This window comes from Sminthopsis crassicaudata, chromosome 2, assembly GCF_048593235.1.
Source record: "Sminthopsis crassicaudata isolate SCR6 chromosome 2, ASM4859323v1, whole genome shotgun sequence".
NCBI lineage: Eukaryota > Metazoa > Chordata > Mammalia > Dasyuromorphia > Dasyuridae > Sminthopsis > Sminthopsis crassicaudata.
Genome location: NC_133618.1, coordinates 233,384,260 through 233,411,958, shown reverse-complemented (window position 1 = coordinate 233,411,958; position 27,699 = coordinate 233,384,260). Strand labels below are relative to the sequence as shown.

At 38.7% G+C, this 27,699-nt stretch overlaps 1 protein-coding gene across 1 annotated transcript in view; it reads left to right on the top strand.

The window, feature by feature from the left end:
- Positions 1–27,699, top strand: part of PREX1 (phosphatidylinositol-3,4,5-trisphosphate dependent Rac exchange factor 1) — a 205,061-nt gene that overhangs the window by 116,630 nt on the left and 60,732 nt on the right. Inside the window, 5 exon segments of the mRNA XM_074288551.1 lie at positions 7,217–7,335; positions 8,003–8,152; positions 18,282–18,429; positions 23,446–23,546; positions 27,050–27,153. Coding sequence (XP_074144652.1) covers positions 7,217–7,335; positions 8,003–8,152; positions 18,282–18,429; positions 23,446–23,546; positions 27,050–27,153 — 622 coding nt within the window.

The following is a 27,699-nucleotide window of genomic DNA, read 5'->3' as shown; positions in this document are numbered from 1 at the left end:
TCTTCCTGCTTCCTATTCATACTGTATACTTGCTTTGTTTGTATTTCTTTGCTTGTTGGCTCCCCATTAGATTGTCTTTATAAGTATAATTATTGATACATACATAGAAAGGCTTTATATTATGGCCCAGTAGGGGACTGTATCTTTCATCCATGTCTTGGATGAAAGTCTTTTCACCAGAAACTTGGCCATATGCTGATTTTTTTTATTTTGGACTTTGCTGTTCCGAAAGACTATTCATGGAGGTTTGGAGGGACTGACATCTCTTACAATCTTCTCTTGAGTGGCAGTGTGGTGATTAGAGTTGGATCTGATTTGGAGTTGGAAAAATCAGATCTTAAGAAATAATGTGCAATTCTGAGTAAGTTGTTTCACCTCTCTGGACCTCAGTTCCCACATCTGTAAAAATTGGACTTCTAACTAAATCTCTGACCTCTGAAACTTTTGAAGGAAATGAAATAGCCTGACCATTTTTGTAGGGGAGGACCTGAGGGATTGCAGTCCAAATGCTCTGCCTTCACTCCTTTTCCACCCTTTATCCCCCTTTCCTACCTCTTGGCTGGACTAGACACTTTTCCCGGAACACCAAAGTCTCCAAAACAGAATGTTCTGCCGACTGATCGAAACCTCTCTGTTTTGACTGGACAGCTCCTCCCCAGCCTGTCTGGCCCCTGGCTGGAAATCAACTGAGTGTCTGGCTGGTGTACCTGCATTGGGTGGTTGTTGGGGATGGAAGGCTCAGCTGTAGCAGGCAAAACCTATCCTTCAGTCATTTCTCTGTCCTCTGCACATGGCTGTGCACTGTGGGAAGGAAAAATGAACATCTGTCTGCTGGAGGCTGGCAGACTGGTAGCTTTCCCTGGTTCCAGCACAGGAGCCAGAGGAATTGGGTTTAGGATCGTCAGGGAGTGGTGATGATGGATCTAGATGCAGAGCGCATGGCAACGTGGCCCTGGGAAGTGCCAGGATTTTAAAATCTTCCTGGCTTTCATTTTCATCTGTGCCCGGAGCTTCTCCTTTCCTGGAGTCTCTGTGGTTGTGCCTATGGGATAAAGCAGTGTAGAAAGGGTACCAAATTTGAACTCAGAAGACCTGGATTAAAATCCTGCTCTTCCACTTACTACCCATGAGACTTTGAATAGCTATATTCCCTATCTTCTTCTATAAAATGACCTCTTTTTCTTCTAAATCTGTAAAGCTTTGTGTTTTTGACTTGGTGTAGAATGTATATTTTTAGAGCTAGAAGGAACATTGATCATTACTAATTTTACAGAGGCCCAAGAGATAAGTGTTGAACCATATGTTACCTACTACTGGCCTATTCAAGTATAATTCAACTAGCGTTTTCTCAACTTCTAGTATATGCAAAACTCTGTGTTGGGTGCTATGAGACAAAGCCAGAAAATGATAGCGTTTGCTCTAGTGTAATGGATTGGACCAAGGTTTATTTAAATAAAGATTTAAATCTTGATTCCATTCTCAATGTGGACATCACTAAAATGAAGGCATTAATATTAGCCCCTTTCCACCTAGCAACCTTGTTATAAGAAAAGGAGGGAGAAATATTGCTATGTGCCAAGTACTGTGCCAAGCAATTGAAATTAAGTCTTGGGTTATCCAGGAAAATGAAGCCTGGTTTGAATATATATCTTTGTGACTCTAGGCAGGGTTTCTTTTTTGGTATCATGAATTCCTTTGCAGCTTGCTGAAGCCTGTGAACCCCTTGTTATATTTTTAAATTTTTATATTTATTGTCATTTATTTAATATTTTTAAATGCATAAAATAAGCACATAGGATCATAATGTTTATTTTGGTAAGATTTTGTTTTCCAGAATTTTCTCCTTCTCTCTACTGTCCCAAAGGCAGCAAACAATCTGATATAGGTTAAATACAATGTACAATGAATATGAAACCAATTACACTGAAATGTAGCTATCACATTATTTAAAAAATTTCATGGACCCCAAGTTAAGAATTTCTGCTTTGTCTTCCATATTCACATGGATTCTTGATGACTGCCTTTCCTCATCCAAATCCTTTCAGTGGTAAACACAGGGAACCAACCCACCCAATTTGTTGGAAACCTTCCATCTTTGCCTTCTCCTGACATGTGCATACCAAACCAGCATCCTGGCTAGTGACCCTTTATCCATCCTTCCCTGTCCTGTGTCCCTCTGAACTTATATTATTTACTTTATTTACCAGGATGACTGTCATGTGCATAGAAAGCAAGATAGAATGTGATGACTGGAGGCAAGAGTGGGGAATCTCAGGGCAAACCAGCTTTGAAATATGACAAATACAAGTGGCAGACCTGGGTCGAGAAGGCCTGAGTTCAACTCCTGCCTCAGATATTATTAGCTTGGTGATCCTAGGCAAATCACTTAACTTCTCTCTGTCTCAGTTTCCTTAAAATGGGGATAACAATAACATCTACCTCTCAAGATTATTTTGAGGATTAAAGCAACCAGTCTTGCTGCTTCCAGATTAAATTTGTAAAATGCTAAATTCTATTCCTATATGTTATATAAATATTGTAATTTTATTGTACATAATATAAGCATATTATGTAATGTAATAATATACATAAAAACTAGCTATTATTATTCATAGAGTGCTAGGTTCCTTGAATTCAAATCTAGTCTCAGACACTAGCTGTGTAACCCTGGGCAGATCTATTTGCCTCAGTTTGTTCTTCTGTAAAAGGAGCTGGAGAAGGAAATGGCAAACCCTGCTTATCTTTGACAAGACAGCCCCAAATGGGGTCATGAGGAATCAGATAGGGCTGAAAAACAACAAACTATCACCAACATTATTATTCATTAAGGAGAGGGTACCTGAATTGGGCTTTGAAGGAAGAAAAGGTTTTCTATAGTCAGAAATGAATGTAAGCACTCTTTCTCTGCTCCATATACTTCTCTAGCTCCTAATTCCCCAGCTTCAAGACCAAAATGCGTTTAAAAAATGCTTGTTAGTTGGGTCATTCATTCAGTGGCAAGGCTATCTCTTTTATACTTGTGATCTGGGTCAAGATTTACTTAATCTCTCTGAAACTTAGCCTCCTCAAGGATGTGGTCAGGAAAATAGAGCACAGTGTGAGTTACTCACTGCCTCCTACATTATAAAAACCTTCTGGTTGTGTTTTCATGGAAATGGCTTTTGCCTCTAGGAAAGACCTCACTACCTGGAGAAGGAGCTCAGGCCCTGAATCTGCTGTTCATCTAGGGACTATTTTGATTCTGGTCTAATAACTGCTTAGTCTGGGACATTGTTAATAAATACAACATCTGATTGCTATTAAATATAGCACCTTAACTTTCTTGACTTTTGCAGTACAAGATATCAGTGAGCTGGTACCTAGCATGCTCTGTGAGCTTCAGATCACTTCCTCGGCATAGTCTTGGAGATCGAGATCCAAGATTGAAGAGATGAGAATTTTGTAATTGCTTGGAGTCATCTTGATGTCATGAAAGGACAATTGAATTGGGAGTTGGAAGTAAATAGGTTTCAAATACTGGCTCTAACACATGATGGTCTCTTGGATTCTGGTTAAGTCAGCAGTAAAATAGGGAGAATGATAAGTAGACTATCTCCCTCAGAGGGTTATTGTGAGGAAAAACTTTATAAATCTGAGCCGTTATCTCAGACTTAATCAGTTTGCTAAGTGAGACAGACCATTTCATTCAATAAGCATTATTGAGGATCTCCTCAATCCTGTGTTTCATGATAGGGATCCATAGCTAACTCCCTAATTCCTGCTCTCAAGGAATTCTGTCAAATGGGCAGAAAGTTTGTTATAAAGGTAAATGTGAGAGGGAAAAAGGAGAGATCAAATTTGTCTAATTACATTTGAGGAAGAAAAGATACTTAGCTGGTCGGTGGTGTGTATATTTGGCCATTGGCCATTCGAGATTTTCCTACCTGGAGGTAGGAGGGAAGGTCCTTTTTGGCCTGGTCCTGTGATTTCAATTCCCGGTGGGTAAACTTTCCCACAAAAATCAGCTCCTCTCAAATGTAGTTCTAGAATTGTATGGGGTCATGGGAATGCCTTGTATCAGAGGTGAGACTTAAGTCTTCCTCATTTTGAGGTCCCTTCTCTATGCTCATTGCCACACAACTTCTTAGCCTGCAGAGTGAGAATTTTTATGGCTAAATTACCCATGAGGAAACCTAGAGTGGGGTTACATAGGCATTTTTGAACTCATCTCCATTTTATCATCTATATATAATATCATCTATCATCTATCTGTCTATCACATCTATCTTCTGTCTCAGAATTGAGTGACAGGTACCTATCTTAGGCTTTTTTTTGTCTTTATTGGATGTCCTCTCAAACCCTCAGAGCCTGGGGGATTCAGCTGGTAGTCAAGGTTCCCTGGAGCATTTGATCCCCAGGTGGTACTCAATACATCAGAACTGAGCCATTCAAGTATGTTAGAACCTCAGTGAAAGCAAGAATCCTGAAAGGCCTGGGGGTGAGAGCAGAGGAATTTTGTTTACCTCCTGTTGGTCAGGAGGCTGCATGAATTATGGATTTTATCTTGACTTAAATGTTGCCTGTCTTTGTAACCTTGGCTGAAGCCTTTTCCTCCCCAAGTCGGGGGTTAATACTGTTTCCCTCACAGAGTTGTGATTGTATAAAATTGTGAATTGTTATCAACCCACCTACCCTTCCTACACCTTCCCCCTACCCTTGACACCATTAAAAGGTAGAAATACTGAGATGAAACTTAGATATGGAGGCAGAGGAAGATTTTTTGCTCAAAAAATGGACAGTGTAATTACCATTAATCAAACCTTTGCTTGTAATTGAAGCTTGTAAAAGGTCCGCATCCTTCCCCAAAATTGGTGTAGATGGTCAGTGACAAAACTGCAAGAAACTTTCCTATGCTAGTGGGCTCTTCCAGGGCCACACAGTATGCTACTTGGTCTCTGCCAGTCTAGGAAATGTGGTGCTCTCCAAATCTGTGTGAAAACAAAACTCCTGTCTCCTCCTGCGTGACCCTTACCAAAGGGATGAGGACTGCAATACAGTAGTTTACACTTAGAAATCGTCAATGACTTGGCATTGTCCTGTGGGCAAAATGAAAAATATCAACTTCTAATCTGTACTGTTTAAGGAAGGTTTTTCCTAAAATGACTTTACAATCTCTTTTCACTCTTGTTACCCATTGCTTCCCTTTGTGTGTATTTTATATGCTCCAGTTAGGTTGATTGTGTACCTTCTATCTCCCTAACCCTCACTCCTAACCTGTGATTTATTGGCTTTCTACATGTGTGTGTGTGTGTATATATATATATATATATATATATATATATATATATATATATTCGTGTATGCATATGTTTTTGCATGAGTATATTTGTGTGTGAATATGCATATATAGACAGATAGTCTACACCGGCAGCATGTCAATGTGCCTCTTCTCCCATAGCCCCTCCAAAAGCCATATTCCTTTTTTTTTTTTTTTTTTTTTTTTCCTTTTCCAATTTGATGAATATGAAAACTCTGTCTCTATTTCTCTTCTTTCTTTTCCCACTGGTGCTAGAGTTGTAGAACTTCAGGTTTTCCCTAGGTTCCTTTTTCCTAATCTTGTAATCCATTTTCCCCCTAAGCAGACATTCCTGTAGACTTCAGACTTGCAAAATAGCTGTTCTCTTGAAGTAAATTATTGGTTGGAGAGTATGGGAGGAAAGAGTTGTGGGCCATGAGCCAGATAAAATGCTAGATCTAGGGGTTAGAGGAACATGATGCTGCAAAAGGAGAATGGAGAAAAAAGTCGCTTTTAAGAGTTGATAGAATCAAGACCTGGAAGGGGCCATAAAGAAAATGTCATCCCAACCCCCTTATTTGAAAAATCAGTGAACCAAAGTCCAGAGTGGTTTACTAATAGAGCACTCTTTCTCCTGTCTCTTATAAGTTAGCTATGCATTACATACTTTCTTATTTTTTATTTTTATTTTATTTTAATTTTGTTTTTTGCTGAGACAGTTGGGGTTAAGTGACTTGTCCAGGGTCACACAGCTAGGAAGAATTACATATTTTATATAATTCAAATATGACTTTTAAACTTGAGTGCCAGTCAGTCAGCCAATAGGTCTTTATTCATTGCTTATTTTGTGTTCAGCACGTGGGTTCCGTGGCAGAAGGAGATAATTTGTAAATAATAACTGAGATGGTCTCTTTTGCATCTTTCTCTGAAGCTCACAATGGCCTGTCACATATTCAGGGAATATTTACTCCTTGAATGGTGGGCGTAGATTTGGGAAGCAGCTGCTTGGAGATTAGAGAGGCTTTCTTGTAGGTTCTCCATCAAAGAGAGGCTTTGTGATTATTGTATGTTGTTGTGAGACTCGCTTCTGGGTATGTATTGGGTTTGGTGGCTGATGTTCTTTGCACTTTCTTTTCCCAAAATCCTATGAAGCATTTGTAGAGCAGTTTGTAAAAACATTTTTTCATTTGATCCTCCTGATTACCCTTTGATATATTCTTTTTTCAAATTTTCATAAAGCTCTCCTCTGTTTTTTTCCCCCACCTCTCATCATATTTTGTCTTTGATCATCCTTATTGTCATACATATCATTACCTTCCCATCTTTTAGTCTTGTCAGTTCTTTGAGCCCAGGGATTGTTTTGCTTTTGATCTTTGAATATAAGGTTTCAGACATTGTAAGACATTAAGATTTTGTTGTGAATTGAATTGAGTCAGGTGTAGCCCATAATGTGGAAGAAGGAAAGTGGGATTTAGAGCCAGAAGCCAGGAACTCAAATTCTGACTCTTCTTACTCCCTTTGTGACTTTGAGCTTGTTATTTAACCTCTAGACTTCATGTATGAAAAAAAGGATGGTCAAATCTAAGGTCTCTTCCATTTTAAATCCCATGTCCCTCAAGTCTTATTTAGAAAAATGTCCCTCAAGCCTTATTTAGAAAGCTGAAGGTCAGAGAGATGAATAACATTGCTTATGGTCACACTACCATTTTTAATCTACCATTTGGTAAAGGTTAAGACGAGTTTCTTATGATCTCCAGGCTGTGCTTTTACCCATTTCAAACACCTCCTCCCATCTGTATGACTTTACCTTTTAAGAAATGCTTCTGTTCATTGCTTGCTCTGATCTGCACCAGACCTTTGTGAAATAGAAAGGGCACTAATTATTTTATCCCCATTTTACTCAGATGATAGACTTATTTCATCTTGTTTTTATCCTGAAAGGGTCACTGGGGGAAAGAAGTCAACTAAGAGGACCAAGTCCATCAATGGATCCCTCTATATCTTCAGAGGTCGGATCAACACTGAAGTCATGGAGGTGGAGAATGTGGAAGATGGTACAGGTAACTGTACAATTTTCTGCCAATGTGTGCTGCCATACTCTTTCCCACATTAAAATGTGCCCAGTATGTGATCTCATTGGCCTCTAGGAGATGGGCCAAAACCTGCTCAGGCCTTCAATTTATCTTCCGCAAAATATATGTTACTATTATTTTTTATTAAAGCTTTTTATTTTTCAAAACATATGCATGGATAATTCTGCAATGTTAGCCCTGTAAAACCTTGTGTCCCAGTGCTCCCCCACTCCCCTCCCCAAGATGGCAAGCAGTTCAATGTATGTTAAACATGGTAGAATTATATAATATTGATATCTTGAGGCAATTCTTCAGAATGAGACTGGCCAAACTCTTTTGTGTTGGGTTGCCTGGAGCCTGGGTTTAACTGTTCCAACTAACTTGGGATCAGTAGTTGGATAGGGGAAGGGAATAAGGATAGATCTAAATTAACTTAGATTTCTGGAATGAGTGAAGATTGGAGAGAGTCAGTCATATTCTTGGACTAGGTGGGCTTGCAGCCATCATATACCCTGTGATTCTGGTACCAGTAGGAAAGGCTTACAGAGCGCCCCAACTGCCAGTCTCTAGCATAGCAGTGGGAGCAAAGGCAGGTTTTTTTTTTGCAGACAGATTCCTTCCTCACCAGACGATATTTTTCTCCATGTTTTCCTAGCGGACTACCATAGCAATGGCTACACTGTCACAAATGGCTGGAAGATCCATAACACCGCCAAAAACAAATGGTTTGTTTGTATGGCAAAAACAGCAGAGGACAAACAGAAATGGCTGGATGCCATCATCAAGGAGAGGGAGCAAAGGGAGAGTGAGTATCTTGGGATTCCCTTTCTAGTATGTTTTCTCTGGTACCTAGGAACAATCTGAGGAGGTTGGATAAATGCATGGGAAAAAGCACATTTATTAAGGATTCACTATATGCTAAGCCCCATGCTAAGGACTAATGATAGAAATATAAACAGTCTCTAAGTGAATGGGGTGTCCAGGGACCTGTGTTGTGTTCTCAGGGATGATGAGTGGAGACATAGGAGAGTCTTCTCCAGTTGCAATGGGAGTCTTGATTTGATTAAAGTTCCAGAGCTGGAAAATGGGCTGTCTAGTGGCTGGCAGGAAGATGGCTGGGGTGTTCGGTGAGGTATGTCTGTGACTAGAGACTGATCAACGGAAGGCAATTAAAATTAGGAATGTGGGAATTTCAGCGTTGGAAGTCATAGTATGATGTCTAGAGCAGGATAGGAAGGCAAGCCAGAAGATGAATAAAGTGGGGTGTAGAGGTTGTTCTTCTGAATCAACTGGATGGTGGGAACCAGGTAGATGAGGAAGGGAGGAGTTTTGATGAATTTGGTCTACTGAAAGTAGCACTGAATTAGAAAGCAAAAGAGGTGCATTCAAAGTGACTTTTTTGTGGGTCTGTCTCATTTGGAGCTGATGGTTGAGGGCTAGGAGGAGGCGTGAAGGGGGAATACACCTGGGGAAGAGTTGAGTTGAACTTCTTCCCTTCTGAGTTTGATTATTATCTGTAAAATGGAGATATATAGTCTGAGAGGGTCTCTAACAGTTTATCTAGTCTATATTCAAAGTCCTTGTGAAAAAGAAAGAATGTTAGTTGAGAAGTGTGCATTTTAATCATGCTTCTGGGGGCAGCTAGGTGCCCAATGGGTAGAGCAACAGCCTTGAATTCAGGAGGACCCGATTTCAAATCTGGTCTCAGACACTTAACACTTCCTAGCTGTGTGACCCTGGGCAAGTCACTTAACCCCAACCTCAGGGGAGGAAAAAATCATGGTTCTGGTATTTGAATGATCTAGTTACTAACTTCTCCAGCCTCAGTTTTCTCATCTGTAAAGGGGGGTAATGATAGCACCCATTTTATAAGGATTATGGATGTTTTCCAGATGTTGAATTGCTTTATAAATATCATACAAAGAGTAGAAGTAGCATCAGTAATTGTAGCAGTAGTAGTTATTACTCTAAATCTTGTGATCTCATTAGCCTAGGGAAGTTAGACTTTGCTTTCCCCCATGGCTTCAGCACCATAGACCCATTTCCTTATTCTTTGGTTGACCATAATGAGGATTTAATGATTTAGTGGTGTCAAATTCAAATAGAAATGGGGTTCCTGCAGGTCACATATTGAAATAGAAAACCAAATAGAAACGTTATCTTATTTTGTATTATATTTTTATTTATTTTGTTTCTTTTTTCTAGTAAATTTGTTTTTAATATACATTACTTTATGAATCATGTTGGTAGAGAAAAATCAGAGCAAAAGGGAAAAACCATGGGAGAGATTAAAAAAAAAACATAGCATGTGTTGATTTACATTCAACCTCCTTAATTCTTTCTCTGGATGCAGATGGCATTTTCTGTCCAAAATTTATTGGGATTGCTTTGGATCACTGAACCACTGAGAAGAACCAAGTCTTTCATAGTTGATCATAGCACATTCTGGCTGTTGCTATGTGCAATATATTCCTGGTTCTCCTTGTTTTGCTCAGCATCAGTTCATGTAAATTTTTTCAGGCTATTCTAAAATTAGCTTGTTCATCATTTTTAATAGAATAATAATATTCCATTATATTCATATACCACAACTTGTTGAGCCATTCCCCAGTTGATGGACATCTACTCATTTTCCAATTCTTTGCTACCACAAAAAGAGCTGGTACAAACTTTTTACAAATGTGAATACTTTTCCCTCCTTTATGATTTCCTTGGGATACAGACCCAATAGTGGGTACTGGTGGGTCAAAAGGTATGCATAGTTTGAAAGCTCTTTGGGCAATGAACAACAATGTTAGTGTTTCAATTTTCCCCATATCTCCTCCAACATTTATCATTATCTTTTCCTTTCACCTTTGCCAATCTGAGAGGTGTGAAGTGGTACCTCGAGTTGTTTTAATTTGTATTTCTCTAATCAAGAGTTACAGCATTTTATATATATATATATATATATATATATATATATATATATATCAACTATAGATAACTTTAATTTCATCATCTGAAAATTGCTCATATCCTTTGAACATTTTTCAATTGGGGAGTGACTTGTATTCTTATAAATTTAATCCAATTCTTTATATATTTTATAAATAAGACCTTTATCAGAAACATTGGCTGATTTTTTTTTCCAGTTTTGTACTTTTAATCTTGTTTCTATTGATTTTGTTTGTGCAACGACATTTTAATTTAATGTAATCTAAGTTATCTATTTTGCCTTTCATAATGTTCTCTACGTCTTCTTTGGTTATAAATTTCTTCCTTCTCCAAAGATCTGATAGGTAAAAATTATCCCTTGGTTTCCTAATTTGTTTATGGCAACATCCTTTATGCCCAAATAATATATCCATACCTTATTTTAGTATGGGATGTGAGATGTAGGTTGATGCCAAGTTTCTGACATGTTATTTTTCAGTTTCCCCTGCAATTTTTGTCATAGTGAGTTCTTATTCCAGAAGCTTGAGTTTGGGAGTTTATCAACTACTAGATTACTATAGTTCTTGATTACTGTGTAGTGTGTATTTAATCTGATCCACCATTCTATTTCTTAGCCAGTACCAAATGGTTTTGATGACTGCTGCTTTATAATATAATTTTAGGTTTGATACTGCTAAGTCACAATCCTTTGTATTTTTTTCATTAATTCCCTTGATATTTTTGACCTCTTGTTCTTCCAGATGAATTTTGTTATTTTCCTTAGTTCTATAAAATAATTTTTTGGAAATTTGATTGGTATGGCAGATCAATTTAGGCAGAATTGTCATTTTTTAAATATTAGCTCCACCGACCCATGAGGAATTGATATTTTTCCAATTGTTTACATCTGACTTTATTTGTGTGAGAAGTGTTTTGTAATTGTGTTTATGTGGTTCTTGGGTTTGTCTTGGCAGGTAACCTCCAGGTATTTTATTTATCTATAGTAATTTTAAATGGAATTTTTCTTTCAGCATCTCTTGCTGATGGGCTTTCTCAGTAATATATAGAAATGTTGATTTATTTTGTTTCCCAATTTCATTTTAATCTTTAGCCTCCAGACTGTGTTTGACACTTGATTAAGGAGTAATATAGTGCTATATTTATAATCAGGAAGGCTTAGTTCAAATCACAACTCCAGAATTTGTGCAAGTCACTTAACTTCTCAGTATCTCAGTTTTCTCATCCATAAAAGTGAAGGTGTTTAGACTCTTGTGTTCTCTGAGGTCCACATTAGTTTTATATCTATAATCCTATGACTCTTTAGTCATATTAAACCACACCATTAACCATTCGTCTGTCTTCTCTGCTATTCTTTTTATTTTTTTCTTTGAGAGGTATTTATTATTGGCTACCCTACTTTTGATCTAAAAATTCTTAATCTGGAATTTTCAGGGCATCTGTGAACTTGTCTCCCTAGTTCCCCATTCAGATTTTTTTTAAAAGTAATTTAGTAATCCTTTTGTAATTCCATGTATTTTATTTTATTGATTCACAAACATTTTCTAAAAGAGTCCTGTGGAAACCTATAGTTTCATTATCTTGGCAAATGGGTTAATGAAGAAAAAAAGGGTAAAACATTCATGTTTTGGAGAGTAGTGGTCTTTTTTTTTTTTTTTTTGAGTTACCTGTAACTGCTTAAACTAGCTACATGCCTCCCTTCTACCAGCCCATACGTCTTACATCAAGTGCCCTTTTCCCACCAACTTGTGGAAATATGGGGGAGGGAAATATCTCATGCAGAGTATGGCCTCCATATGGATTTTATTGTTAAATTATAATCTGATGAGCACTTTCCAAAGTTTAAGAATGTAGGTTCCAAGAACTTTAGAGCTGGGAGGGATCTTGGGCTCTGCCATTTGCTATCTGTGTGATTTGGGGGTATAATTTAGCTTCTAGAGGGTTAGTTCTCATTTGTAAAAATGAGAAGGTTGACTCAATGTCAAAGGTGCCTTTTAGCTTTAAATTCTGTGACCTGTGATCTCTGACTTATCTGTAGCTCAACTTCCTTGTTTTTTAGGAAACTGAGACCCACAGAAGAGAATAGATTTGTTCGTATTGTTGTGTCAAAGCTCTGTTTGTAGTTTCATTGTGGTGTGGATATAACTGTAGGTTCTCTAATGTTCTGTTTTGAGGATTCCAACTCTCCACGGTCCCACCAAGGAAAAAAGACTTTATCTGTAGACCTTCTGATTCAAGCTAGAATAATTGTGGCCAGAGGGTGACAGTAAACTCATGAAACTTTTGAGGGGCCATGACCCTAATCAGTAGAAGGAGTTCCTGTGTGGCTGGATATTTTGATTATTAATATTATTTTTTGTCTGAATGAGTTAGACTTTTGGTATAATGTAATCTCTCTCTTCTCAAGCATCCTGGAACTGGCCCATTGAAGGTAGGTAGTCGTGTGGGCTTTTTGTTAATCAGATAGAGCCTATGGACCCCTTCACAGAATTACAAAGGAAACCATTGATGTTTCTGAAATAGTTATCTAAAAAAAACCCACCAAAAAGTCTGTGGACTGTATGTGTGGTGAAGGGGTTAGGTGGGTTTGGAGGGCTTGCTTGCTTGACTGAAAGAATGGTACTTCAGATAAGAACAGAAAGCAGTGAGCTAGTGGTTTAAAACTACACTTGCAATTGTTAAATCTTAGAGGGATTTGTGGGCATGGCCCCTTTTGCTGGCTGGTTCTTGATTTCATTTGCCATGATCCTAAAGAAGAGATATGGATGAGGGATAATTTCACTAACCCTTATAAGTAGATACTTAAAAAAAATTGGAAAGAGCTTTTGATAGGGAAGAACTGGTTTGTGATTTTGGTTCACAAATTAGACCAGATGGTTTACTCAGTCTCTTGTATCTTACAGGGTTATTGTTCCAACTGATCTTTTTGCCTCAAGTTTCTTCCCAAAGCTTAATTTAAGTTTAATTTATTTAATAGACTTCTCTCACCTCTCTAGAACAAAAAACTCCTGCTTAGTTTTTAAATCCCTTCCCCATCTGTCCCCAGCCATTCTTTTTGGCATTGTACAATGATTTCCCTTCCACATTGCCTCCTCTGTTCTGGCCTAGGACTTCTCCTCATGGAGAAATGCCTTGCTTCCCCCTATATCTGGTATGAATTCCTTCTACATCACATCATTTCTATCCTCCTTTTCTATGTTGGTTTTATTGGTTGCAATTGCTGGTTTAACATGTATAATGTTCTTTTTTGTCTGCCCATTAGAGTTTAAGCTCTAGGAGTTGTTTTCTTTATTGATATACTGTATAGGTCTTTAATTTGACTTTTTTTTTTTTATCACTGGCATGATTTGCTTGTGTTGGGATGTAATTATGCTCATTATATATGTTACATACATACATATGTCTACATACATGAGGATATATACATATAAATGTATCATATATCTTGATTTTCAGAGTTCTTTTGAACTCACTCCCATAATGTTAAGTGTAGTGAGACCAGTGGTTCCATATAACTCTAAATCATGTCACTATGAATTAGGTAACTAGGTGTAGTGCAAAAGACTCTGGACTCTGGAGTTATGAAAACTAGTTTCTGTGTGTTCTTCACTTTTTTGACCCTCTGTTTCTTCTGCAAAATGGGAAGACTGTATGTTGTACTGCTTTTTGCAGGATTATTATAAAAAGCATTTTTTAATTTTTATGGAAATGGGAAATTATTTCTTTCATTCCTTAGTGCTAAATCACAAAGTTGAATGAGAGATGATAAGAGTCATTGACCCAAGCCCTTGGCTCAGCTATCCTTTATTGGAAATCATTTTTATTGGTCACTTTATTTTATTTTATTTTATTTCAGTATAGCTCAGGCATGTTAACTCATGAAGCATTACAAGCCTTGACAAAGGAGTACAGCAGAGACATTGTGTGGTTGCCATTAGTATTGTAACCATTGTTCTTTTAAGAGTATAGAGGGTTCTCTTGATAATGGTATGGGAACCTTTTACTCAGGTATATCAAAATGCTTCTTTTCTAAAGAGACAAATCTCTTGGTGAATATGACAAGCTTCTAAAAGCATTACATAAATAGGATTGCTGCTACTGCAGTATTGTCTTGATTAACCAGAACTCTGCTATTCAAAAAAATCTCCTTTTAATGGATTTTTAAAAGACAAATATTCTCCTTCTAGGAAAAAAAGGGCCTATCACAGGAAAAACTTGTCAGCAATTTATATTAAAAACAAAATAAAACAAAACAAAAGAAATCAAACAGGGAATTGAAAAACCCTACAATCTGAACTTCAAATCAGATGTTAGAAACAGAGGCTTTTAGGAGTCCAACCATCTCATTTTACAGAAAAAGAAGAGAAGCAATTCCAGGTGTGAAGCATTGAATTGAGGGCAGAGCTTGGTCTAGAATTCAGCTGTCATACGAGTATTCTCCTTGCCACATTCATCTTTATTTAGCTTCATCTCATCCACCTTCTCCACTCTTCTCACCCAGTCATTGTGTATTAGGTGATAGGTATATAGTCAAAGAACTTTATTGGCAGCATGTTATTATTATTATTATTTTTAGTTCTCTATCCTTCTATCCCTTGGTCCCTGAGATGATAAGCAATCAGATATAGGTTATATATGTACAATTATGTAAAACATTTCAAATGTTTGGGTCTTTTGGCCCTCCTCCTCTCCTTCCCTCCCCATCTCCATCAGATTTTTGTGTTTCAGTTCAATTCAGTGGCTGCTTCATTCAATACCTTCTACTTCATGATAACTCTCTTAGAATAAGGAATATGAAGACAATGGGAAATGGGTATAGTCATTCAGTTCTGGCGGTGCTACTTGTTCTGGGATCTTGTAGATCCAAAGACATAAAATGAAATAATTCTTATTCTGTGGAGCTTATTTTTTCTCTTAGGATATATCAGAAGCATAAACATGCAGAAGAAAATACATGCAGAGAGTTGCTAGGGAGGTAAGGCAGTAGGTATTTAGGAGCATTGTGGAAGCATTATGTTTTGAAGAAAATTAAGGATTTCTAATAGAGGAAATGAAAAATTGCATTCTACGCCTGGCGGATGGTTATGGGATTTGGGACACATGCTATGTATGAAGTACAGAGAGCTTTTGGGAGTGACCTGATTAACTTTCCTTACCTGTGGCAGTGGATGTAGTGGATTAGAATGGAGAAAGAAACAGGGAGCTCAGTTAGGAGACCACTGCAGTAATTTCTGTAAGAGATGATGAGGTCCTGATTTGAGAAATGATTTGCTGTATGATCCTAGCTCCCTCATGTTATTCATGAGAAAGCTGAGGTACAAGTTGCTCAAGGTCATAAAAAATTGGGCAAAAAGTCATTCGCTCTCTTGGCCTGGCTCCTCACCTGGAGAAAGGGGAATAATCATAACTGACCCTCCTCACCTATAGACCTCCTTATAGAAGGAAATTATTTAGAGTTCTAATCCCTATTCTTTGTTTGCTATTAGTAATGGTGCATTAAAGACGTGTTAGACTATGTAATCCAATTGTGGGGCTTCCTACCAAAGGACCATACCTTTGCTAGGATTATAATCATAAATGATGTAAACTGATGTAGTCTATCAGTCAGAAGGCATTTATTTATTGAACTGTTTCAGTGAATTATTATATAGAAGATACTTTAGAGATCATGCAGTCCAGCCCCCTCATTTTACACATGAATACAGCTGTACATTTTTAGTAAGTTTCCTAGGGAACAGAAGATTAGCCTAACTTCTCCTAGGGCTAGTATTCTGAGACTGGGGGGCGTGGGAGAGAGCAGCCTTCTGTTTCTTCTCTTGAATCTTTATGGTCCACTCTTATTTTTGAGAGTATCATAGTGTCTAGTAGAGATGGTAGAGGTCCAGAGAAGACCATTACAGGGAGGTATTCTTTGGCTTTCCTGGTCCTCTCTGCCTTCCTAGAAGCTGAAAGAAACTTTGGAGATCATGTGGTCCTTATTTCATAGAGGAAATAAGAATGGCTTGGAGACTCAATGAAGTGTCCAGTATGTGGATGACAGAACCTAGAACTAAACTGTAGCCTCCCACTCCTACCCCCATCCCCATCTTGATACTCTTTCTTTATCACAAAAACCCAAATGGCAGTCTGGGGTTCTGTCTAGAATCAAGGGAATAGTATGAAAATGGTTAGAATTGCTTGGTAGTTTAGGGAAATGTGTGTGTGTGTGTGTGTGTGTGTGTGTGTGTGTGCGCAAAATTGAGAAGGAAAATAGTAATGGTAGGAGCTATGATGGAGTGGTGAAAGGATTAGGAATGTGAATGGATGAAAATTGTTAAGTATTAGGTCAGTGTGTGTCTGTGCAAATTCATAAATATCTATATCTAAACATATATCTCTATATACATATATACATACACATGTATTTATATATACATATACATACATAAACACATATACACACAAACACATACACACATGCATACACATTTGCTGATGATATTGAGAGAGAATAAGCTTCTATATTTAGAAGAAACCTTTAATGTCATTAAGTCTTTCCCCCTGGGGGCGGCTAGGTGGCACAGTGGATAGAGCACCAGCCTTGAAGTCAGGAGGACCTGAGTTCAAATCTGGCCTCAGACACTTCCTAGCTGTGTGACCCCGGGCAAGTCACTTAACCCTAACTGCCTCAGCAAAAAAAAAAAAAAAATTGTGCAAATGAGGAAACCAAGGTTCAAAGAAGTTAGGTAATTTTCCCAAGGAAATAAGGCAAGTTAAGTTTTAAGGTATGCTTAAAATGGAGAATAGTCATTGCTAGAAAGTCGGGTTGGAATGGAGAATAGTCAGCATTCAATATATGTTTAGGGTTGTGAATAGTCACTGCTAGAGTTTATGGTCTTGATTTCTAGCTATTCATTACCTTCTGGATGAAGAATCAGTCAATCAATAATGTACATATATATGTGTACACACACACACACACACACACACACACACACACACTAATATGGTATTACAAATGCAAAATGATCCCCTGTTCTCTACGACCTTATATTTATTGGAATGGTCACGTTTGGAGATATGGTATGGCCAGATAGTACATAACTGTAGTTGGGGTGGTGAATGGCCAGTGTTGGAGCCTGTGTTCTTGGCTTAAGAACTTTTCTATCAAATTTGGGGTTAAAAAATGATTTAGAAGTATAGTGGAAGGAGAACATGTCTACTGATGGCTGTGATCTTGACCACGATGGAAGCATGATTGAGGGAGCCTGATCAGTGGCTAAAGGGGTTGGAGCTGAGGGGAATTCGATTTTTTCTTTCAATTCAGATTTTCCATGAATATTTTCTGTCCTTATATGTCATGCTTCATGTTTTTTTTTTATTTTAATATCACTTACTTTCTAAATTTCATCTCTTATCTGTTCTAAATTTTTCCTTTCCTTATTTGTTCAGCTGCCAAGTCTTGTTGTTTCTACCTTCACAATATCTCTTGTATGTGACCCTCCTCTCTCTGATACTACCATCACTCTGGTCCAAGCTGCTCTCATTGCGGGGTCCCATGCCCAGGGCATTCTGTTTTCCATTAATTATTATATTGTTAATTATCTATTTTAATTTGATCTTTTATCCTGAACATATCATGGCTTGAATTCAACCAACTCTCCCCCACAGCCCAATAACAACTAAGAGCCCCTTGTGACCTGGCCTCCAATTTCCCCCCCCCCACTAAAACTGTGTTCTAATGCTGTTCTCCTCTTCTTGCTTCTGGCACTTGATGCCCCCTGGGCATCTCTGGGCATTTTCCTTCCTTTTGCCTGGGATTCTCTGCTCACTCATCTCTGCTTCTCTGCTTCCTTTTGCACCTTCCACAAGAACTTTGTCTGCAGACCTGATCATGAGCTCCTCAGGAGCAGGGATTATCTTCATAATCTTTGTATCCCCAACACTTTGCATAGTATTTGGTACGTAGTATGTGCTCTATAAATGCTTGTGGACTGATTGAGTGATTGACTTTGTGCCAGGTCTCAAGCTGGGCATGGAGCGGGATGCCTATGTCATGATTGCTGAGAAGGGAGAGAAGCTCTACCACATGATGATGAATAAGAAGGTTAACCTCATCAAGGACCGGAGGAGGAAGCTGAGCACTGTCCCCAAGTGCTTCCTTGGCAAGTAAGTCCCCAGCCCCCTGCCATGTCTCTCCTGACCCCGTGCTCTTGTTATCTTCTCAGCTCTGTCAGGTATGTCCCTTAAAGAGCCGGCATCTTATAGAGTTTTCTCCAGTTAGTTTTTTCCCCTTAGGATTTGGGACAGACATAATCTGGTCTTGCCCAAAGTTACAGGGACAATTAATGGGAGAACCCAGATTCAAACCTTGTAACCCGTTTAATGCTTTTTCTTCTGTATCATGCTTCCTTTCATGAAACATGTTCATTCTTCACATGCTGTGTCTAGGCAGGGGTTTAGTGAAAGGTCTTGCATTTTGAATGGAGAGACCTGGGTCAGTTTACTCATCTTAGGGTTGAGCTTTCCAAGACCCTAATGTTTTATGACTTTTTGGACCTTTCATATACAGACATGCAGTTATTGAGATTATACACACACACACACGCACGTGCACACACACACACACACACACACACACAGATTATAATTGAGATTATAGTCTAATTGGGAAGACAACATATTACCCATGAGAAACCTATAACAGCTCCCAGGTAGCCCAAGGCAGGAGTTCAGTTTGCAGATTTTCAATGCCCTTGGTCATTGGAGGGGAATGTGCTCACTTTGTTCTCGGATGATCAGAGGAGGATTATGGTGTTTGTGCACAAACCCATGCACATACCCTTCCCATCCTGACTATTCTCCATCCCACCTGCTCCTTAAACCATAGTGAGCTGTGTGAGTTACTGTGGAATCCCCTAAGATACTGAAATTTGAATTGGTCCAAAAAGAGATAGGTTGTGTTTGGATGGAAAAGAAGGGGGTCTTTCAGAATGAGAGAGCTGGAGTATAAGGTAGAAGAGGCAGTGTGATATAATGGAAAAGAAGCTGGATTTGGAATCAAAGAACTTGAGTAAGGCATCTCACTAATGGATCTTAAACTAAGTTCACTTTATCAGATATTTTTCAAATACCTGTTATGTGCAACACACTGGATTAGACATGGATACAAAACCAAAAGTAAAGTGGCTTACTCTTTTTTTATTTTATTTTTAAAATTAATTTTATAATTATAACATTTTTTGACAGTACATATGCATAGATAATTTTTTTACATTATCCTTTGTACTCCCTTCTGTTCCAAATTTTCCCCTCCTTCCCTCCACCCCCTCCCCATACATATTAATTATGTTATAGTATATCCTAGATACAATATATGTGTGCAGAACTGAATTTTGTTGTTGTTGTTGCAAAGGAAGAATTGGATTCGGAAGGTAAAAATAATCTGGGGAGAAAAACAAAAAATGCAAATAGTTTACACTCATTTCCCAGTGTTCCTTCTCTGGGTGTAGCTGATTCTGTCCATCATTGATCAGTTGGAATTGGATTAGCTCTTCTCTATGTTAAAGATTTCCACTTCCATCAGAATACATCCTCATACAGTATCATTGTTGAAGTGTATAATGATGATCTAGTTCTTCTCATTTCACTCAGCATCAGTTCATGTAAGTCTCTCAGGCCTTTCTGAACTCATCCTGTTGGTCATTTCTTACAGAACAATAATATTCCATAACCTTCATATACCACAATTTACCCAACCATTCTCCAATGATGGACATCCATTCATTTTCCAGTTTCTAGCCACTACAAAGAGGGCTGCCACAAACATTTTGGCACATACAGGTCCCTTTCCCTTCTTTAGTATTTCCTTGGGATATAAGAAATGGCTTACTCTCTATTCAAAGTCCTTGCTAACTTTTAAATTCTCTGATTTTCTTTAATGCAAGATTTTGTAACTTTGAGTATGGAATTTGTCATTGTACTGAAATCCCCTTCTCATCTCAATGTTCTTAAATAGTTGAAGAAAATGTTCAATTTCAATTAGTGTTGGTGGAAAATAAAGATGGAACTTATGAAGTATAGTACATATAAATATAAAGAACTTATGAAGTTTCCTGAATTATAGCCTTAGGTTAAAAGCTTCTCTAAGGCATGTTGAGATAATGGTGTTTTGACAGGCTGGTTGAAAATGTGATTTTTGTTTCCTGGGTACCTGCTAAAGTATTCCTCACAGGTTAACATGATCACCTGGGCCCTCTTCTTCCCCAGAAAAATTCTTACAATTTCATGGAACAGCTTCAGAGTCTCTTCTGAGACCTCAGAGTCACTGAATCATTTTCCTGAGGAATGCTCTTTACAGTGTTCCTTACAAGGGGTCATTTAGCCTTCCCTTAAGACCCTTTAGCTTAGGATGGCAGACTCCCTGCCTTGCCAATAGCTCATTCCACTTTGAGGAAGTTTTTCCTTATTTATCACTTGACTCACCAAATAAACGCCTGTTTCTGAGTCTGGGCTGAAGTGCTTGTCACAAGGTCAGACAGAAACATAGGCCATGTGATGGACTGGCTTGTGCTTGGCTCATCCAGCCAGTGGTGGAGAAGTGCTCCCTTCCACCATCCGCTGGACCTGGAGCCTGGGAATGATCCCAGACCTTGGCAAAGAACGGGGCAGTATGGGGGCAGCTGTCTCCGGTTCCCTTATGTGGGTGAGAAACATCTGTTGTTCTCCATAGCTGAATGCAAAAAATCCCTCTCTCCCCTGTTTTCTTGGACTTTAACAAACTACTGGGGGCACGGAGGCTGGGCGTGGGCAGGAAACTCTAGAGCAGTTTGTGTCCCCCATGGGGCTCCTTCCCAGGAACAGAGTAATTTTTACTTTTCCCCCCACTCTCCCCCCAAGGTCTAGTCTGTCCCTCAAACACACGCACCTACCTACAGATGGATGAGTCAGACGTTCTGCCTGAACAAAACATCGAAAGGCTAAAAATATTTCCAGCCCCAGTGGAGGGAGCCTGGAATGCTGCTCTTGATAGGCAGCAAACCCTTTCTGATTTGGCAGCACTGGCCAGACTTTATTGGACCCAGATTTTTTGGAGACTGTTCGGCTCTTAGTTATTCCTTTTGTTCTTGGTCCCAAGAGTAACACATTTCTGATGTAAGCCTTGAGTAAGCTCATTGACGGATTGGGACCTGGGGAGTCCTCGTAGGGGCCCCATCCCACCCAGAAGATTGACAGTAATTGTGGAGATGAAGTATCTACTCAAGGAAATCATCTCTATTTCTTGGTTCAGCTAGCTCTTGGTCCTTCCTAGAATCATTCTCCTAGATTCAGTGTAAATCATTCTCTTTAACTAGAGATCTTGAGATTCTGAAATCTTGGAATTTGAGACTCATAGAATCCTAGACTCATTGAATTGTAGGCTTATACAGAGAAATGTAGGTATATCAGGTTTGTAGTTTGAATTTATGGTTTTAAATCCCCCTCTGTGACCTCAAGCAAAACACTTAATCTCTGGATTTCAGTAAAATGAGGGAGTTAGATTGGATAGCCCTTTCAACTTTTGATTGATGTGATCTGTGATCTCCAAGTTTCTTTCCAGCTTTAAATCTGTGATCCTGTAACCTTGACTTCAATACAGAATCTCAGCCTTTTAAATCCCCAGAGTCCTAGAATCTTAAGAGTTAGGACCTTAGAAGTAACCTTAGTCTAACCTTAACTCCAGGAATTTCTGCAAGACTCACCTTCTCTAGGAATTCTTCCTGAATTAACCTGTCTTGTTACTCCTGCCAAGTTACACTTAATTCCATGTTCCCTTCATTTTATGCTAACTCATATCTACTTATATGTTATGTGTGAATGAGTGAGTGATAGAGTATGTGTGTGTGTGTGTGTGTGTGTATGTATGTGTGTGTGTGTGTGTGTGTGTGTGTGTGTGTGTGTGTGTGAAATAAAAACATTTTTAGGAATTTTGCCAACAAATCCTGCCACAGACATTTAATAGCCATTTGATCCTAGGTAGGATCAAATATCTGTAAAATATTCATAATATTTTACTTATATTCATAGTATCTACTTTTCAAAGATTTGTGGTAAGGATCAGATGATACAGTTTATAGTGTTTTGTTGTTTTTCAAATGCTAGTTCTTACTACTTTAGTACTTATTATTATTTCTCTTATGAGATGTTGACTCATCACCATAGAATGTGTTAGAGCAGAAAGGGAGTTTAGAATGTAGGATGGCAGAGAAGAAAGGCACCCACAGTGAGGAATGCCCTTGGCCAGGCTCAGTTGGTGAGTCTGGGTCAGAGCTGGGATAAGATCAGGACTACCAGGAGGTGAGAAAAAAGTTCTTGGCCCATTATTGAACCAATGACTTGTATTTACTAAGCCCTTTTGAGTCCCAGCTCTGATGGCATAGCACACGTAAAGAGATGGTGAGATGGGGACTAGAAAGGCATTATGTGAAAGAAAGGATGGTGGCCCCGACATGGCCTCCCCCCACCTCTTCCCATACACTCTCTAGGAATAGAAATTATAAATTTCTTGGCAGGGCAGACAGCAAGAATGTGGCCTTGAATATAAAAATAGCAACTCTGAATAGTTAGCATTTATATATTGCAAATAACAAATATAACAAAAAGTGGTATGCATATTACTTCATTTGGTTCTCATATAAACTCTCTTAGGTAGGAGCTATTATGACTTCCATTTTATAGGAGAGGGAAATGAGACAGAAGGATTAAGTGACTGGCCCAGACTCACACAGCCAGTAAGTGTCTGAGGCTGGATTTGAACTCTGGAGGTTGCTTTCTGTTAGCTGGGGTGGAGTTGGATGTGAATCAAGGTATGGCTTCTGGGCTGAATTAATCAGGAAAGCAGCAGTGTCCCCAAGGTGTAGTTTTTGGAGCTCTGTGGGCCTTGGGGTATTGGGGTAGGGTGAATAGCAAAGGGTTGGTGCTGGGATGTGGCTCTACTGGGCATTTCCTTTTAGGCAAAAGGAGACCTCCTTTACCCCTAAGTTAAAGACCTCCTTTACCTCTAAGAAATGATGGTGTATCAGATGATAGTAGGTGACCCTTATACTCTGTGTGTGTGTGTATACTAACACACCCCTTCCCTTATATTTGTCCTGAAGTCCTGAGTACATGGATAATTGATTCAACAGATCTTTCTCCATCCTGCAGTGAATTTGTTTCTTGGCTCATTGAGATTGGAGAAATAAGCAAAACAGAGGAAGGGGTCAACTTGGGCCAAGCCCTGCTGGAGAATGGGATCATCCATCATGGTGAGTAGTTGGGGCACACTGGAACTTCTGTTAGTCTCTAGCCAGGCTTGACCCTTCTGTTCTACAGTTCTGAAGGCACGTCTTCCCCCTTCCCCCTTCTGTACGCTAACCGGTCATCTTCCAATAAATGATTAGTAGGGTAAGGGAACGAGAACAGCGCAGACATAAACTGTTCCCATATGTGTAGAAAGCCTCTGTAGCACAGGTTATGTATGCTGTTGGTATGTCAGGAGGCCCCTCTTCCTATAGGATCTTTGTGGTCAGAACCTTTTGGTTCTTCGATTCACCTTCAAGGAGTATGGGGAAATGATGCAGATGGGAGAGATAAAGGGAACTCCCAGTGCCATGATTCTCTCAAGTCTTTCAAGAGAATGATTCACTGTGTAAAACTAAACACATTATATAAATATCAGTTATTTTGATTAGTAGAGGCGAGGCTTACCCTATAGAGTATGTGGATGGATTAGGCAGCCTTTAACGATTGAATAGTATTTTATTTTTCCAGTTACATGTAGTATGAGATATGACATATGTATGTATATATATATATGCTATATAAGATAGTTTTCAGCATTTATTTTGTAAGATTTTGAGCTCCACATTTTTTCTCCTTCCCTCCCTCAACTCCTCCCTCTTCAAGACAGCAAGCAGTCTAATACAGTTTATAAGTACTTGTACAATCATTTTTAGCACATTTCTATATTAGTCATATTGGTAAAGAAAAATCATAACGAAATGTAAAAAACACAAGAAAGAAAGAAAGGAAAAAACAAACCAAAAAAACGAAAAAAAGATGAAATTAGTGTGCTTCTATCTACATTCAGTTTCCATAGTTCTCTCTCTGAATGGAGATGCATTTTCTGTCCCAAGTCTATTGGAATTCGACATAGTTTTTAATGCAGCATTTTGATTCTCCCTCTTGGGAAGAGGATTCACAGTAGGTATTTCTGGTTCTCTGCTCCGTGGCAAGGACTCTTAACCTTTTCTGTGTCATAGATGTCTTTGGCAGTCTGGTGAAGTCTGTGGATCCTTCTCAAAATAATATTTTTAGTAGCATAGAATTAAATAACTGATTGTAAAGGATACCAATTATATAGAAATATAGTTATCAAGATACTTTTAAAAAGGTTTGCAGAATTCTTATTCTAGAATGCCTATTATGTTTTTCTTTGTTTCTCTCTCCCCGCCTCCTTCCCCCTCTCTCTATCTCTCTTTCCTTCCTTCCTTATTTTTTTCAAGTAGTATTTTATACATAGTTTTGTTTTTATAAATCTCCCTATCTATTACTCCCCCTTTCCCAAGAAAGGATTTAAGTTAAATATGTGCAATTCTTTCTGTGAAGGTACGGTTAAACAGAAAGAAACTTGGTTTGAGACTGTTACTACCTGGGTCACTTTGGGCAAGTCACAAATCTCTGGCCCTTATTTTCCTTCTCTGTAAGATGGATAGGACTATATGAACTTCTTATGTCTCTTCCAAACCCTTGGAGATCAAACTTGTCTACTTGTGAAGAGGTGACTTTGTTGGCTTTGAAATTTTATAGAAATATGAGTTATTATTATTAGACTTTTAGAACTTTAGAATCACAAATCATAAATGCCCCTCTCTGCACTTTCTGGCTGAGACCTTTCCATTACTGTTAAAGGAAGCCTTGTTTTCCTTGATCTTTAATTAAGATGTAAGGAAATTCTGCTGAGTGCTAATGTTGTGAGGCTTAATGTTGGGAGAATGTTCTCTCTATCATTGCTTGTTCTTTTTAATTCCTTCTTCTCAAATTTATTTTGCATATATTTTGTATTTATATCTCTGAAAAATGACAACATGCCTTAGTGGGGGCAGAAACTGATTGGCTTTTTCTGCATCTCAAGTATCAGTACAATGTTTGTCAAATAGTAAATGTTTAATAAATGCTTAATAAATGCAATTTAATAAATTGCATTTGTGGAACCAGGGGCCTCTCCATGTCAAAATATAAGTTGTGGTTGTTGGGTCATTTTTTTTTTTTCTTTCCCCCTGAGGCTGGGGTTAAGTGATTTGCCCAGGGTCACACAGCTAGGAAGTGTTAAGTGTCTGAGACCAGATTTGAACTCGGGTCCTCCCGAATTCAAGGCTGGTGCTCTATCCACTGCACCACCTAGCTGCCCCTGTTGGGTCATTTTTAATTCTTGTTAAAAATGTCTAACTCTTCATAACCTTTTTTGGGGCAAAGACAGGGGTTGCCAATTCCTTCTCCAGCTCATTTTATGGATGAGAAAATTGGGTTAAGTGACTTGCCCAGGATTATACATCCAGTGAGTCTGTGAGACCAGATTTGATTCAGAAGTCAGTTCTCTCTCCACTGGTTCACTTAGCTGCCCCGTCCAATGCAATTGTCATTTACAAGTGCAGTTATGGTTGTGCATATTTACTTGCATATGTAGATTTGACTTAGTCTAAAATGTCTAAAAGAGACCTTTAATACATAGACCACAGGGACAGCTAGGACCTGAGTTCAAATCCAAACACTTAGCACTTCCTAGCTGTGTGACCCTGGACAAGTCATTTACTCCCAATTGTGTCAGCCAAAAAAAAAAAAAAAAAAGCCATAGATCATAATGTCAAAGATGGAAGGAACCATAGCATAGCGTGTCACAACCAGAAGGGACTTGAGAAGATAGGGAAGATAGGATACTGCTAGAAATGGGTCTGAAAAAGTGATGTCAAAATCACCTTGAAAAGGGGTCACTGAACTGTATATAATGATCCTTGAAGAACACATGTTGACTTATCAAACAATACATTTATATATTTCTTTTAATAGTATACCCACACATTAAAAGCAGCTCGTGTGACTCACAAGATGCCCAATGCCTGTCTTTTAGAAGTAATCTAGTCCAGCCCTCTTACATGATAGAGAAAGAAATTAAAGCTCGTTGAGGTAACCTTGTGCCCTATGGTCATATAAATAGTTGGTAGGTAGCAGATTATGAGACTAAATAAAACCTTGACCTTCTGACTCTGTCCTGGGCTCTTTCCACCATCCCAGTCTGTGTTAATATTGGGGGAAGTTCCCTTTTTTGGTCTCAGTCAGCTATGTCGTGTTCCAGAGCTTCCTTTATGTAAGTTGTCACACTTGTACAACAACTTGTACACTGTCCCATCATGTATCCAGAAATAGTCTTTGAAAATCCATGATGGATGGAGCCCAGCGTGTTGAGAACAGTCTGCTTTGGCTGTTTCCTGCTTCCATATTCCCAGGGATCTTGTTAGTGGCAAGATGATTGTCTTATCCTAGAATGATTGTTTTCTGCTTTAGTTATTTGGCATTTTAAAATATGGGTTATGGCTTTATTTTATTGGTCATATGGTTCATGTTCCTCTTTCACTGGATTGAAAAGTCCGCTTTTCGATGGGCAGAATGAGGAGTGGGAGCAGGGTGGGGAAATGCTATTATTCCTCCTGGGGTTCTGGGAGCATCAGGGACTGGTTTGGGTTTTTCACCTCATTAGTGTTTTGTGTTCTAGTTTCAGACAAGCATCAGTTTAAGAATGAACAAGTGATGTACAGGTTCCGGTATGACGATGGGACATATAAACCGAGAAGTGAGCTGGAGGACATCATGTCTAAGGTACCAGGTTTTTGGTACTCAGCAAAATGGGCTCCTTTGCATGTTTCTTTGAGTGGGATGCTTCTTTTCAGCTCTTCTGGGTCCTCATGCTCCCTTCCAACAAGTCACAAGGCTTCTCATTTTCCCCCAACCTTTTTTCCTAATCAGAGACTGGATAGAAGACAGGCTTTCAAATTACCCTTAAATCAAAATTTTCTTTCTTTCCTTCCTGCAGTGCTTTGCAGACTGCCACTAATAGTACTGTTTTGAGTTCAGGCCCCTATGGCGTCTTTTCCTGGACATCTGTAAAACTTGACTATAGTATTGCTAATTCCTCTCCCCTAGACTATAACACGTTTCCATAGAGATCTCCCATCCCAAATCACACAAAGCCTGATGACCTTTACAGGACAGTATTCTGAGCTCTGGCCTTTACTTTCTTTCCCTTTTCTTAATCCAGACTTGTTTGTCTCATTTCTCAGGGACTGTCTCTCAGCCATTTGAGTCAAGCCTTTAGCCCCACAGGTATTTCATCCAACTTTCATTAGGTTTTCATTATAGACAGAA